Here is a 14,845-nt window from a genome sequence, read left to right as displayed (position 1 = left end):
TAGTCCCAGTTCGCCCACGGTCCCAAATTAACCCTTTTAATCCTCAGCTGTACCTGCGTCAGGAGTCTCATTCCATCCATGGAGGCGAAGCCCCGCCTCCTAGGACCTCACCCTCCCCCAAATATGGAAAGGCCCTCCCCAATTGAATTCCTTTATAGTATTAATGCAAAGTTGAGACACAAAGATATCAGCATGAAAATATAAAGTGACATGTGTCCTTATTGATGTAGCCGTTATAAAGATATTTTAAATCTTTATAATCTGGAACCTTTTTGGGGTTGAAAAGCTTTAACAGTAACCTATATTTATAAATGTTTACGACATAACAGATTAATAAAATTTACTGCCCAAGTGCTGTTAGTTACTGTATTATTGTCTCCCCATCTAAAATGTGTTAATAAGCGAGTTAAATTATTTGGATTATAGCGTTTAACGGCAAACAGAAACATACGATAACACTGCAATCCATTCAACGATGTATTCAACGATCGAGTTGTTACGGTCAAGTTTATTTTTATGATTCAGGAGACTCAAATAATATTCGCTGTTAAAAAAGATAAAATGAAAATTGTTATCCAAATCTTGCAGCTACAAAAGTTATCCAACCTATTTTGACAAATGAATCCTTAGACTTTCAAAACTTTGGGACAGGTATTAAGAGAAACTCCACTAAACAACGTGAGAATGATCTGATGCTGTGATGTATACTGTGACTGACAGACAGAGACAACACGTTAAAATACGTTAATCAACTTTCAATGCGCGTTGCTGCTTTAGCCTATTAAAATCGGATTATGGCTGTGTTATGTGTGGTAGGTAGTATTAATTAACTATTTTGTGTTTATTTTCATCAGTCTCTTTGGTGCGTGTTATAACCGATAGCAGATACACAAAGGCCTGACAACCGGCTGATCGATCCGATATGATTATGATTACGAAAAACACTAAACAGTGACTTTAGTGTCACATGTCTTGAGTACTCTGGTGGACACTTGCCGAACCTCAAGGTCACGTCGTAAACGTAGTACCATTGCAGTACACCTAGTTGAAATATCCGCCCACAGATGGCGCGCACGTAATCGTCGAAACGAAGTAAGTTAAATTTGTTAAATTACTCTTTAAATACCAATTTCGAGTTAAAGTTGTTATTGGTGTGGCATATTTTGATTGAAATTAATCTAGACAAGATGATATACATTATATTACGCCAAGAAAAACGACAATGCGATGATTTCGTAACAAAAGAAGAGTTAGTTCTCGCTAGGAATTTACGCAATTACTTTCAATAAATCGAGCTTTAAATCACGCATTTACATGCAGCAATGGATGAAGGATTCAACTGATCACTGTGTGAATCGCAGTGGTAAGAATTTTTGACTGAGTTGAGTTTCCTAATCCTAGGAGACCATCAGCAAGTTAATGTTATTTATTAATAAAACCAACCCATCGATATGGTTAGGTTTGGTAGAGCTTAAAAACAAATAATTTTGCAGTTCAGAGGGTTGTTAGGATTAGGAATTAGAATTTACAGCTACGAGAAAATCCTACCTAACGAAGTACATTTAAAATTACCATGTTATTCTTATAATAATAAAACAGTTTTGTGATTTGCTTGTTTATATATAGATATAGTACCTGAGTGGTATAGTTAATTTCAATTTTAAAAGCAATATAAAAGAAACTCACGTTTTTTACCAATTATTTTGGCTTTTATTATTTAAGAGTTTCAGTGGAATTTAAATTAACTATGAAAAAAGCTGTACAAATTATGTAAACAAAAAAAGAGTGCATAAAAATGGTGCAATCTACCATTTAATGAGAGTGAAACATTCAGTTGACGCCAGTGTACTAGTGTACTACTGTACCAGTGTATAGAAACTAACATTTTTTACAACTAATATTGGCTTTTATTGAGCGGAGCGAGCAAAGCTCTTGTACTTGACAGCCCATAAGGCCAATGTTGATTTTTAAATTTTCAAATGAGTTGAGTAGCGAAGTACGAATTTTTCTAAAGTAGTGGATGTTGTCAATCACGTTTTAAAGGCTATAAGTTCCTGATTCTAAAATTTAGTCAAAATCATTACACTGGATTTCGAGATATGTATTACTGACAGACAGACGGACAAACAGACTTTGCTCGTATTAGAGTACCCTATAGGATATGATAATTTAATTATTATGGAAGGCACACCAAGTTAGTATTAATATTAATTAACGTTAAATATTTTTTGTTTATTTTCATCAGTCTTTTTGGTGTGCGTTTTTTATCTATCGCAAATACAACATAGGCTTGACAACCGATTGGTCTATATCGATATGATTACGATTACGAAAACGAGTGACTTAAAGGTCACAACTTGTCTTGAGTACTCTAGTGGACACTTGCTGAACCTCAAGGTCACGTCGTAAACGTAGTACCATTGTAGTACACCTAGTTGAAATATCCGCCCACAGATAGCGCGCATCTAATCGTCGAAACAAAGTAAGTTAAATTATTTTTTAAATACAAATTTCGAGTTAAAGTAGTTATTGGTGTGGCATATTTTGATTGAAATTAATCTAGACAAGATGATATACATTATATCACGCAAAGAAAAACGACAACGCGATGATTTCGTAACAGAAGAAGAGTTAGTTCTCGCAAGGAATTTACGAAATTATTTTCAATAAATCAAGCTTTAAATCACGCATTTACAAGAGTGTTATTGGCAAATTAAATCAACTGATCACTGTGTGAATCGCAGTGGTAAGAATTTTTGACTGAGTTTCCTATTCCTAGGAGACCATAAGATGATATGTCCATGTTATTACTCTAAACCAAACCATCGATTAAATTAGAATAGTACAAATCATTTTGCATATCGAAAGCGTTGTTAGGATTTAAAGTTACGTAAAAATCCCAACGAAGTAATAAGGCATTTTAATAGAGCATAATAATACAACAGTGTCGTCAGTTGCTTGTTTATATAGATTTTAATCAAATTTGGTAAATTGATTTACTTAATCCTATACTATTAAAATTAAGAACCAAATTGGTTAAATTGGTTAAATAATACACTTTTAACCTCCTCCCATCGATATATATCTACCACAACATAATAAATTTAAATTCCACTGAAACTCGTCTAATAAAAGCCCAAATTAGTTGTAAATAAAACGTGGGTTCCCTTTAGATTGCTATTATTGAAATAGACTATATCAAGTCCATAACTCGGTCCCCCGGTATTTGAAATTAATTGATTACTAACTTAAATACTTTCGATCTTTTATACAATTAGTTCTGTGAGTCAAAATATCACCCGATGAACATTATTGTCGTGAATCAATAGTTAAAATCACGAATACTAGAACTAGTATTCGTGGTTATAATTAATACATTCAGGGTATAACATTGTTGTCACAGCGAAAGTGCGCTATGACGCATGCACCATGTGGGTTTCTTAGCATCACCCGACGCCTAATAGCAGAACGCAACTAGTGCTGGCGAGCTCAGTCACTGCCAGGGATCCAGTAGGGGTTGCCTTCCCCGTAGCAGCAAACCTAGGTACTAAATTTAAAAACAAGTGATCAAGTGATACATCTGCCCGCTCTGTCGGTTGCACAGTACGACCATTTTGATTCACCACACCCTAGCAACCATTATAACATAGGGATTGAATAGTCAAGTAAAGTCAAAGGCTGTAGTAAATTTTCTGACAAAACCCCCGCCGAAGATAACCTGCAGATTGAGTTGATTTCATTTTGTCTGATTGGATCTGTACAACAAAATTCAATAAAACCTCACATATGTTCCCAATGTAAAAAAATTATATTTAACGAGTACTTAGGTTTGCTGCTACGAGAAAGGGAACGTCTTTTTCATAAAATTGTAATAGTATAGGATGAAAGAAATACATTTCCAAAACCTGATCAAAATATATTCATAAATAATAAGCAAACTGCATTAGTTAAAGTTTTCTCCATAAAAATAATTCCATGGGAATTTTAAGTGTAATCTTTTTATAATCTTTAGTTGTATAACAACCTTTAATATGCGATTTTGTAGCTTTACACGATGAATGTGATTAAAATAAAGCATTTCTATGTGTTAAGGGTAACAATTTGAAAACCCAAGTTTGAAAAAAATCTAAACCATTTAGATACATGATCTTGCTGGCTTGCGAACTCGTTTAAGTTTGTAATAAATAACATATTCCCCACACATTCATGCCAAATTTCACCAAAATCAAACCAAACTTGAGTTATCGTGTTCACGTGCGTAATTATATGAATTAATCAGGTTTTTTTGGCCCTGGTGACATCAAACTACTAACATGTTTAGCCTCTGAATCACGTAATTTACTAATAAAAGGTTAGGTAAATTAAAATTAGGTAGGTTAGGGGTTAGGTAACCTGTAGTACTTGTCCGTGATAGTACTACAGGTATTTAACCTTTTATTATCAAATTACTGAAATAAAACGCCCCCGGATCTATGTCTTACCACGAGACTTAGGTAGGCCTGGATCATAGCTTATTACCTATATGTAAAATACGCAAAAAACAAATTTCGGTAAATTCCACCTTAGAAATTTGCTGCTGTAAAAGCAGTTATTATTATTTTTTTGACCAAAAATTTATATAAAGTCCAACGATAAAGAAATACACCTGCCGTTTAAAAACTGCAGAATAAGCGAATTTCCTTTCGTCAAATTAGATTTTTACTCAAATATTTCCTCCAAGATTTCAGATTATTCCCCTATTTAAAAAAATGGTTTCACATATATTCAATCTGTGGTTTAACTCAGGCCATCGACAGTGACCTTGGAGAGGAAAGGGCTCGGAGCATAAAGTATAGCGACAGTCCCAAAACAGTAAAGGCCTCAATCTCTACATACGGGACCCTCGTAAAAGAAAATAGGATGAAGCCATTTGTTCAATCTTTTCCATGGCAATTTTGTGGACAAAATGTTTATTTGCAAAAGAATAGATTTTACATAAGATGCGTAACCTAAAATCCCCTAGATCCTAGGACTAGCAATTAAATTACACAGTGTACTGTATGCAAAGTTCGGTCTGGTCGTTCTTTTGGAAACTTTTTCATGAGTACTTTCTTAAAAATCCCAACTTAAATTTCACTTTAAATCACATGTACAAAGATTTTTTCCTGATAATATCTACAACGAGACTTAAGAAAAACTTATTGAAAGTCTACTTTTACATCGGTTGTAATTTCTTTTGTAGTTTTCCTACTTAAACTCCCTCCCTTACTGACGCAAAAATACTAAACAATCCTGAATCGTATGGGAACTTAAAAATCTATATATTAATAGGCAAGTATGTTTCTTTAAAACCTTTTTTCTCAGCTCGTGTGCATTGCGGGGAAAATCTAAGCATACCTTTAGAAAGATATTTTCCTGTAGAAGTGCAGAATCCCTTTAAAAATTTAAATAGGCTCAAATATAAGCACAAAAAATGAATTTCAAAAATTTAACATGGGCTTTATGGGTTGCCATGCTGGTGACAAAATAACAACAAAATATAAACAGAAAATCAAAACAAATGGAAGAAATCACATATTTTATTTACATGGGGTGAAAATAGAGAAGCCTGAACCTTTACATTCCATCCCCATGTTAAAGTTGTCACCAGTTTTTTTTATTAAATTCGTCGTAGTTGATGTGAGCCACCAACTGATTGCGCTGATCTAAATGACTAAATTTCTGTCCAATACACGAGGGTTTTTACCAAGTCAAACTGTTTGAATGAGATATAGGAACTGTTATGACCCATCAATTTTGTCAGCAACAAAAAATAAGGTATAAAATAAAATTTAAGACACTTTCTGTGAATGGCTCACACAACTACGTGTTTTTAAATAAATAAAAAAAAAATTGAAAAATGGTGACAGCTGGTCCATATAGATGGGAAGTCTACCTCAGTATCCAATATTCAATACGTTACATGTTTTGGTCGAGTTTTCGACCACTGGACGGCCACTAGTAATAATAATTGCACCGTACTAGTTTATCTGATCAGTTTTGTGTTACATGCAGTGTATTCACGCGGTTACTTGGTTCGTGTTGAAAAATCTGTTTTCAAAAGTAAAAGTTAGTTTCGCGTGAACAATCCCATTTTCAAAGAAGTTACTGCCACGCGGTATCGTTTGAAGTGAATCGTCGATATTTTATTCATGAGCCGTTTTTATCTCACAAAGGTTTCTTGCTCAACTATAAAGCCTTCTCAATATCAAATTTTTTATGATAACAGTATCAACCAAACAGGTATTGTTGTCTACCTAAATTGTTATAGCCTACATTTTAACGAAATTTAATTGGAAAGAAAGTTTATCATGCTTATTGGTTGATACGAAAATGGTTTGAACATAGCGTAGCGGATTAATTACTAAATTATTCATTATTTACTGGTGCAAGACTGTGCATTATTTACACCAATTTATTGCGTCCCATTAAAATATTGGCTAAATGATAAAACCAACTAAGTCGTTTTTATCTCATATTAAATTTGGGCACATCTCGATAACATAAAAGAGTAGTTATATTAGGCATGAACGTTCTCTGAATTGAAGAGCTACCTTTACTGATGTGTGTTAATTACTTGAATGACAAATTTTAAATTAATAAATACGCAATTTATCCGAACGACTTATTGAAACTGGGTTCAGAAGTGATCCTCTTTTGCCCTTTTGGATCAACCAAGTAATCTTCAGGTTGAAATTTCCCACTCATCCTTCCAGTACGACTACAGGTTTATACTGTTTCAATCATTCCACAATTTGTAGGAGACGAAATTTATACGTTAACAAGACGAGAGCGTTTTAAACGGTTACAAAATATCGTGAATTCATGATTGACTTGTGGGTTGGATCTTCATTATTGTCCAATACCTTTGTCAACAAATCACGTGATCTAATGATTCAAATTTTTACGAAATTTACAGTGCGTTATAAGACATTCACTTCTCACTTATCTTCGCATTAGAGGCCTATCCTCGTTTTCATGTGGTCTTAACATAAAGTCACGGCATTATTACTAGAATATATTGATGATGGTGATGTTTTAAGTCTCCAAGAAGGTATACATGAAGGCATCCGACACTAAAAGCACTTAACCAGCCGTTTCTAATCCCTAAATACTGAACCTATATTGTTCGAGATACTGGTATTACACCGAAATGCATAACTACGAATAGCCCTGCTTCGACACACAATTTAAAATACGTTTCTGGATTACGTCCGACCTTCAAAATTCTTTCATTGCAGTGCTTGAGTCCCATATTTCAAGAGTTGCGTCTTCGGAGTTATGCCTTTCTGGGTTGTGCCTTTCGGGGTTATGCCTTTCGGGGTTATGCCTTTTGGCGTTGTGCCTTTTGGAGCTGTGCCTTTGGATTTGTGCCTTTTGGAGTTGTGCCTTTTGGAGTTGTTCTATTCGGAGTAATGCCTTTCGAAGTAATGCTTTGCTTTATTGTTGGACGGACGATACACAAACACAACTAAATAGTTGCTTTACCTTGATTTAGTCTAGTGACTCCTTAACCTCCTCTAGATAATTCAAAACTACACACAAATTAAACACACTATTTCCCAAACCTAACCCAGATCTTCTGTTTCAGGAGATGAGTTGTGAGGCAGAGCCGTTGACGACAACGGCGCACCCTACCATCGTGGTTCCGAACCACCGAGACCGCCACGACGGCCACAACGGCTACCTGGAGCCCCAGAAGCATGGCCAGGACACGGAGCTCAGGATACGAGAGAACCCCCTCAGCTTCAACGCTGCGACCTCACCCATGCGCGGCTCCGTGTCGTCCGGCTACCACCAGGTGAGAATAATATGACTATAGTACGTATATCTATGGTAATATTGAGAAAAGGTTGGGCAGAATACCACAAAGTTACAATAATACTACTAGTGTACTTTTCATGATTAAATCGTGTATTTCAATCCGGACATTGCGTGGTCGAGATAATTGAAGTACATTATATTTCTTTCACAAAATTTAGATGGGTTTAGGGAAAGAAAACTATCCCACCCACGTCTTGGTCCTACCACTAAAACATAGCTCAACAGCTGAGATTTGTAAAACCATTAATCAGCTGGAAAATGCATTAAGCAGAAAGAAATGGTGGGAGAACTTCCCCTCGAACCGCCTAAATGTTGTGAACGGACCGTGGTATAACAAGTATTCATTCCTTCCATTTTTGATCGTTTGCATTGATGGTTTGCTCTCTAACAACTGGTAATTAATGCAATTTTGAAAAACATTTAGATTAGCAGCGTTTTGATTTTTTTGTGTCGCAGTTTCTAGGTAGCCTAGTCATAGCTTATCTGCCTTGATTAGACTCTTTGGTGTATGATAAAGGATTTCGACAATTAAGCATGAAATGCGTTGAAAACAAGGCCGCGAAGATAGGGCACGTTCCGCATAGTTTGTTTAGTCTTCGACATTTTGTTTTCCGAAATGATCTTAAAACAAGCCTATTGTTTTGCTGTTGCATTATGATATTGCATTTACACAATATGATATTTACACAATATCATGTGACTGCATGATTCATAAAACTCTACTTTCATAAAGAAAACATTGAAGATTAGAAGTCTCCAACAATGTTGGTTAGTGGGGTGTTATACGTGGCCGGCGTTGTTGTGGTGAACAATGTTAAACTATAATAAATAAACATTTTCTTTATATAGTTCATCAACGGACCGAAAGTATATTTTCTACCCTTATTCTTTGTCAACGGTTGTTTAACTTAAGCCTGTGTCGAAACGAGTCACATTAGAATGGTATCAATATGAATGGTAGAATGGTATGATTTCTTATTAAAAACCGCAACAATGATCTGATAGAAGATTTTCAAAAGTATCATTTTTTATTGTAGACCTCCTTATTGCGGTGAAAAATGAAAACTGAAGTAAGTTTTTATCGAAAACATTGTGATAAACATGAAAAGAAATAAATGTTGGTTAGACCATTGTTGTCTTTCCAATTACTGTCTTCCAAGAAATAAAAGTGTCCGAAAAATAAAGCAGAAAGTCCGAGGCGATTGGTCTAGCTAGTAACGACTAAAGCTTTCCATTGACAACGGGCTTTGATAGCTAACGTTATTTATTGGTCTTGGTTCTCCGTAATGCTATAGGTGAACATTACAAATAGCCTGTTTCAACTTTAGAATCAATATGCGGGAGAATCTAATTTCGGGTGTTTAATAGATTTATAGTAGTTTTTTCATCTTATGTTGTTTATGTGTTTATCCTTTTAGTAGAGGTAATACCAGAATATGACCCCACTTTCGGCGTTTTTGGACTCAGGACTTTTAAATTTTTTGGCGAAAAAAATACCCCAAATAGGTATAATATGATGGTTTTACCCCATTTTTGGCGTTTTAGAGGCTATATGGGGGCACTTTTTTGGTAAAAAAATGTTATTAATACTGAAAAACATGTCTGGAAATGAAGAGCTTTTTTTGACCACTTTTTTTAAAGACCCGGCTCTCGGCACGCGAACTCGGGCGCGCTCCCGACCTATAGGCATACTTCTGATCCCCAGCGATGACAAACTAAAAGTCTTATGAAAAAATGTTTGAAACAAAAATTGAGGAATATCTAGTCATCTATACTTTTCCCACTGGCAGTTTTTCTCTGACCGAAAAATAAAAAAAATCCTCGCTTACTCACTTTTTCATGTTTACTCAAAGTAACCTTTTTATATTTTCCATAATTAATAATTATACACTAGCACAAATTAAATTATATTTATATTGTATTAAACAGTAGTTCATGTAGAATTTTAATATATAAATTTCATGTTATAAATATTTTTATTAGAAGCTAGACAAACATGTAAGTGATAGGAGGCGCATCACTTTGAACATCGTCATGCCTCCGACAGTGCCGTGCTGGCAACACCTGGAGTTTGAAACCATTGCTATTGCTGAAATTATATTATAACACATTTACATACAAAAGAAACTGGTAAATGGTTTTAAATGTTTAAACTTTTTATGCTGTATTATTATGTAGAAGGTCATGTAGGCTGGAATTTTAGCCGTTTTGTTGTATATCAAGCCTTTTTGAGATATAAATAAACAATAAAGCAGACCTTTATTTACTAATGCTGATATTATATTACAATGCATTGGCATACAAATGAAAACGGTTTGATTTATTTGTACTCATATAAAATAATATAATTCTTTTGAGTTATAGGGACGTCTGGTGATAAAATCACAAATTTAGAACATTTAATAATGGACTTTTAAAATAATGGAATTAAGTATAGACTTATAACATTTTCATGATAACTGTTTGATTTACTTGTACTCATTTAAAATAATGTTAAAATAGTATTTTATTTTTATTGTTTTTTATCAAAAGTTGAAACCAATGTAGTGTGCCTAAATGTTTATTTACTGTTTTTTCTGTATCTCAAGCCAATAGATAGAATAGGACAAAGAGGTGTTTTTGGTGTTTTACCTATGAGAATAACATGGGGAGATTTTAAGCCACTTTTTAAAAATCGTGCTTACTCTCTATACATTTCTATGCAAATGTCCATCTCCAAAAATATTTCCAATCCCCATTAATGTCTGTATCATGTGAGATTTGCACCAGTTGGTTTGAAATATTTATAAATATAACGTGTTGCTGGAATCGCCTTAAATGGCAAGAGACATGTAGTCTTGGGACCTCTGGTAAAATATTGGAGTTTTCCTAGTATGGACTAAAGATTTTTGAAAATTGAAAAAAAATATGTTTTTTACTCAACTATTTGTGTCTTGAAACATGTATTACCGAGGAATTAGGCAAATATTTCGTGCCGAAATTATATTTTACCTTACGTGAGAACTTGGAATCATTATTTAAACTCAGTCCTACTCCACAGTATTATTGCAGGCTTGCTTCTCGTCCCAAGTGGTGAATTGTGTACAGTTTATGTGTGGTGCAAAGACTAGTTTCTCTTTTTAGTTGTGACCAGCTCATTTCTAAGATGCTTAATGGTATCCACTTTGCCTCTGAACATAAGTAAATTGTAATCTTCAGTTTAGGACTTAAAGTTAATGTCGGATGCGATGCCTCTTTGATCAGAAGTTTGGGTGGTTATTAGCTCAACCCCTATCACCAATATCAGCATAGATCCATTGAACTATTATGTGTTATTGTACTTTGTGCTGATTAATATGTGTTTGGCACAACACACAATCCCAGTTGGTAGTTTAGGTGGGCAAAGTAGAAGTAGGGAGCATTGACTTTCTACAATCATGATGATATATCCAGCCAGAGCCTCATACTGTAATAAAAAAATAGATGAAAATGCAAACTCTAAAGGCCCCGACTGTGTTTTATACTTCTAGGCTGGAACAACCTTTACTTGGAATATCGTACATAAATTGTTTGTATACATAAGACTCTTGTAGTGAATGTACTCTTTGATGAAAAGACAAAATAAAGATGAAAACTACTTTATGCAAAGTATCATGATAGTTGTGTGAAATGTGTGAAATATGTGTGAAATTTGTGTAAAATTTGTGTGACGAAGTACACACAAATTCAAATCACAGTCACAGTCAGTTGTTGTATACACTGTGTCGTAACTGATGTGATTGAACTGTGACGTGTTATGTGTGAATTGATTTTTATGTCGTCAAATACAACAGCTGGTTTCTTCTCAACGATATTTTTGGATTTTTCAAACGCCTGCTTGATGACAACGTATAAACTGGAAGCAATTTCAAAATGTCACACTATTTTCACACATTTCACACAACTAATCAAATTCACATCACAATCACAGTCAGTTGCTGTATACACTGTGACGTGATTAAACTATTACATACCGTTTGTGAATCGACCTTTATGTTGTTAAATACAACAACCGATTTCTTCTCAACGATATTTTTAATTGCTTGGACGCCTGACTGATGACAACGTATGTGTTTGTATATCAAGTACTGTTTATAACAATCAACAAAAACTGGCCAATGAAAATTTTATAGAATATTGTGTTTCAAATAAAAAATGTTATATAACATCGGTTAATGAAGAGTTAGAAAACAGACTGTAACCAAATGACTGACAGGTTGACTGAGAAACTATGGATGCAATTGAGACTGACCTATGACTGGATTGTAACAGAACTTTTACTGGACTGATATGCATAAATAGACCTTTTATAGTACAAATAGTATACAATTTCTCTCAATGGGTCAACATAAAAATATTAACTGCTTTTACTTAGAAAGTACGCAAACATTTACACGATAACGTACATTTTCTAATATTATCCAAACAAGGCAATATAAATTTTAAACCTTATATTTAACAATCATATTAATAATGACTTTTCATTTCATCAATATAAAAGTCTTTACCACCAGTGTTGGATGGCTTTTTCATAATAGACAAGGAAAGGTCTATGAATAATGGCAAATACAGATTTATGTTTAATCAATTTTATAATGACCAAGATCATGAGTATTAATGCAATCTTCATAATGTTGGTTGTAAGGCAGTTTCCTCCAAAACAGAGGAAGATAAGGGTAAATAAGTAAAAGACTAAAGTTTCTAACATTTGCATTTTTCAGTGTTCTATATCCTATCATGCAGGTTTGTCTATTTACAATTGATCCTTGGTCCGAAGTTTTGTGCCTTCAGGCTCGTATTCAGGGTTTGGCAGAGGTTAGATCAGTTCTAGCATACGTCCTTATAGCTTGGTGGTCTATGATATTCATGGCTCAACACACCCATGCAGGCACAACACATCATAATAGTGGTGTGAAATGTATGAAAATAGTGTGAAATTTATGTGATAAAATACACACAAATTCACATCACAGTCACAGTCAGAACTTGTAAAAATACTATAGTGTAAAATTTGTATGACGAAGTATGCATAATTCACTTCACAGTCAATAGTCCAAACTTTATGTATTGTCATCTTACCTTTTCGGGACACCAGGTCATAGTTAGCAAAACCGAGACGTTTGACAATCCTTTAATAGATAAACTGGAAGCCAGTTTTAATACGTTTCACCCAGCATATTTATATCGCACTTTGATGATTTATTCACTAATCTAAGTGTGTTAAATATTAAATGATCTCAAAGAATTTTACCATAGAGTAAACACACACAATGAAATCTACCATAAAATAAGATAAATACATTTAGAACCATTATTACATTCATATTACCGGGCATGAACTCACCAACTCATATTAAAATGAGTTTCATATTTTAACAGTAAGATAGGAAAACTAACTACAATATTCAGTGATTGGTTCTGGTTATTTGTATCTATTGTTTCTATATTGGATGAATCATTGCAATTTACTAGTTCAACCTGACTGACCTCTCTCTATGAATTCCTTGATGACCATGTTACCTCTGATGATCACTCTTGCTTACTTGATATTTCTACCACAGAACTTTCACATTCTGATTCATCATTAGGTCTCTATGGAAATACCCACCTCTATATTTACACCCTCAGGTATATAGCACAATATCAACTTCCTTTGTTACTGAATTCGGTAATTTAGCATGGTCTCATTGCTTTTACATATATGAAATACATAAATAATGTTCATACAATAATATAGATCTATAGTTTCCAGTTAATAATGTAAATGTTGTATCAAATGCTATGCAATTAATAATTTAATCATCTGTTAGCTCAAAAATGTGATTCAAATCAATGTAAATAAACTAGTGACAAAATAAGGCTCATTTTTCAACTTACATTTATTTAACCATTTATTTCAATATATAAACTTACAATACATAAGAGTAAAATAAACAACAAAATGGCTTATTTTATAATTTATATGTTTTTGAAAATGAGTAAAGAACAACAGAGCTTGTAAGTTACAATACCAATGAGGGATGACAGTGCATTATGTTGTATTGGTTTTCCAGGTTATTGTTTAACAAGAAACTCCTTCTCATATCGATTGCTCAACAAATACAATCTTTATCCACCACTATTATGGTCTTCATTTTATCACTTTAACTAAATCGATATGTCTCGATGTAAATGACATCCCCACTATGATTAATTCCTGTAAACACAATGCATATCTATAAACTTACCCAAAACAATCCCAATAATTATAGCAACTTTCATTGCTCACTAAAATCTAATTGTTTGTAGCTACCCTTCACAATTACTTTCTCTTCTTTGCATAAAGTAGTTTTCATCTTTATTTTGTCTTTTCATCAAAGAGTACATTCACTACAAGAGTCTTATGTATACAAACAATTTATGTACGATATTCCAAGTAAAGGTTGTTCCAGCCTAGAAGTATAAAACACAGTCGGGGCCTTTAGAGTTTGCATTTTCATCTATTTTTTTATTACAGTATGAGGCTCTGGCTGGATATATCATCATGATTGTAGAAAGTCAATGCTCCCTACTTCTACTTTGCCCACCTAAACTACCAACTGGGATTGTGTGTTGTGCCAAACACATATTAATCAGCACAAAGTACAATAACACATAATAGTTCAATGGATCTATGCTGATATTGGTGATAGGGGTTGAGCTAATAACCACCCAAACTTCTGATCAAAGAGGCATCGCATCCGACATTAACTTTAAGTCCTAAACTGAAGATTACAATTTACTTATGTTCAGAGGCAAAGTGGATACCATTAAGCATCTTAGAAATGAGCTGGTCACAACTAAAAAGAGAAACTAGTCTTTGCACCACACATAAACTGTACACAATTCACCACTTGGGACGAGAAGCAAGCCTGCAATAATACTGTGGAGTAGGACTGAGTTTAAATAATGATTCCAAGTTCTCACGTAAGGTAAAATATAATTTCGGCACGAAATATTTGCCTAA

General features: G+C 34.0%; 1 protein-coding gene across 1 annotated transcript in view; it reads left to right on the top strand.

The window, feature by feature from the left end:
- LOC129003151 (neprilysin-1-like) overlaps positions 1–14,845 on the top strand; it is an 89,660-nt gene that overhangs the window by 25,185 nt on the left and 49,630 nt on the right. Inside the window, exon 2 of the mRNA XM_054431406.1 lies at positions 7,610–7,819. Coding sequence (XP_054287381.1) covers positions 7,613–7,819 — 207 coding nt within the window. The 5' untranslated portion in view covers positions 7,610–7,612. The remainder of the gene's footprint in view (positions 1–7,609; positions 7,820–14,845) is intronic.

The sequence above is a fragment of the Macrosteles quadrilineatus genome, unplaced genomic scaffold (genome assembly GCF_028750875.1).
Source record: "Macrosteles quadrilineatus isolate MER2022 unplaced genomic scaffold, UCM_ALF_1.0 Scaffold_9__3_contigs__length_116548681, whole genome shotgun sequence".
In the NCBI taxonomy this organism is placed as follows: domain Eukaryota; kingdom Metazoa; phylum Arthropoda; class Insecta; order Hemiptera; family Cicadellidae; genus Macrosteles; species Macrosteles quadrilineatus.
Note: the sequence above shows the minus strand (reverse complement) of the source record. Positions and strands in the feature narration are given on the sequence as shown.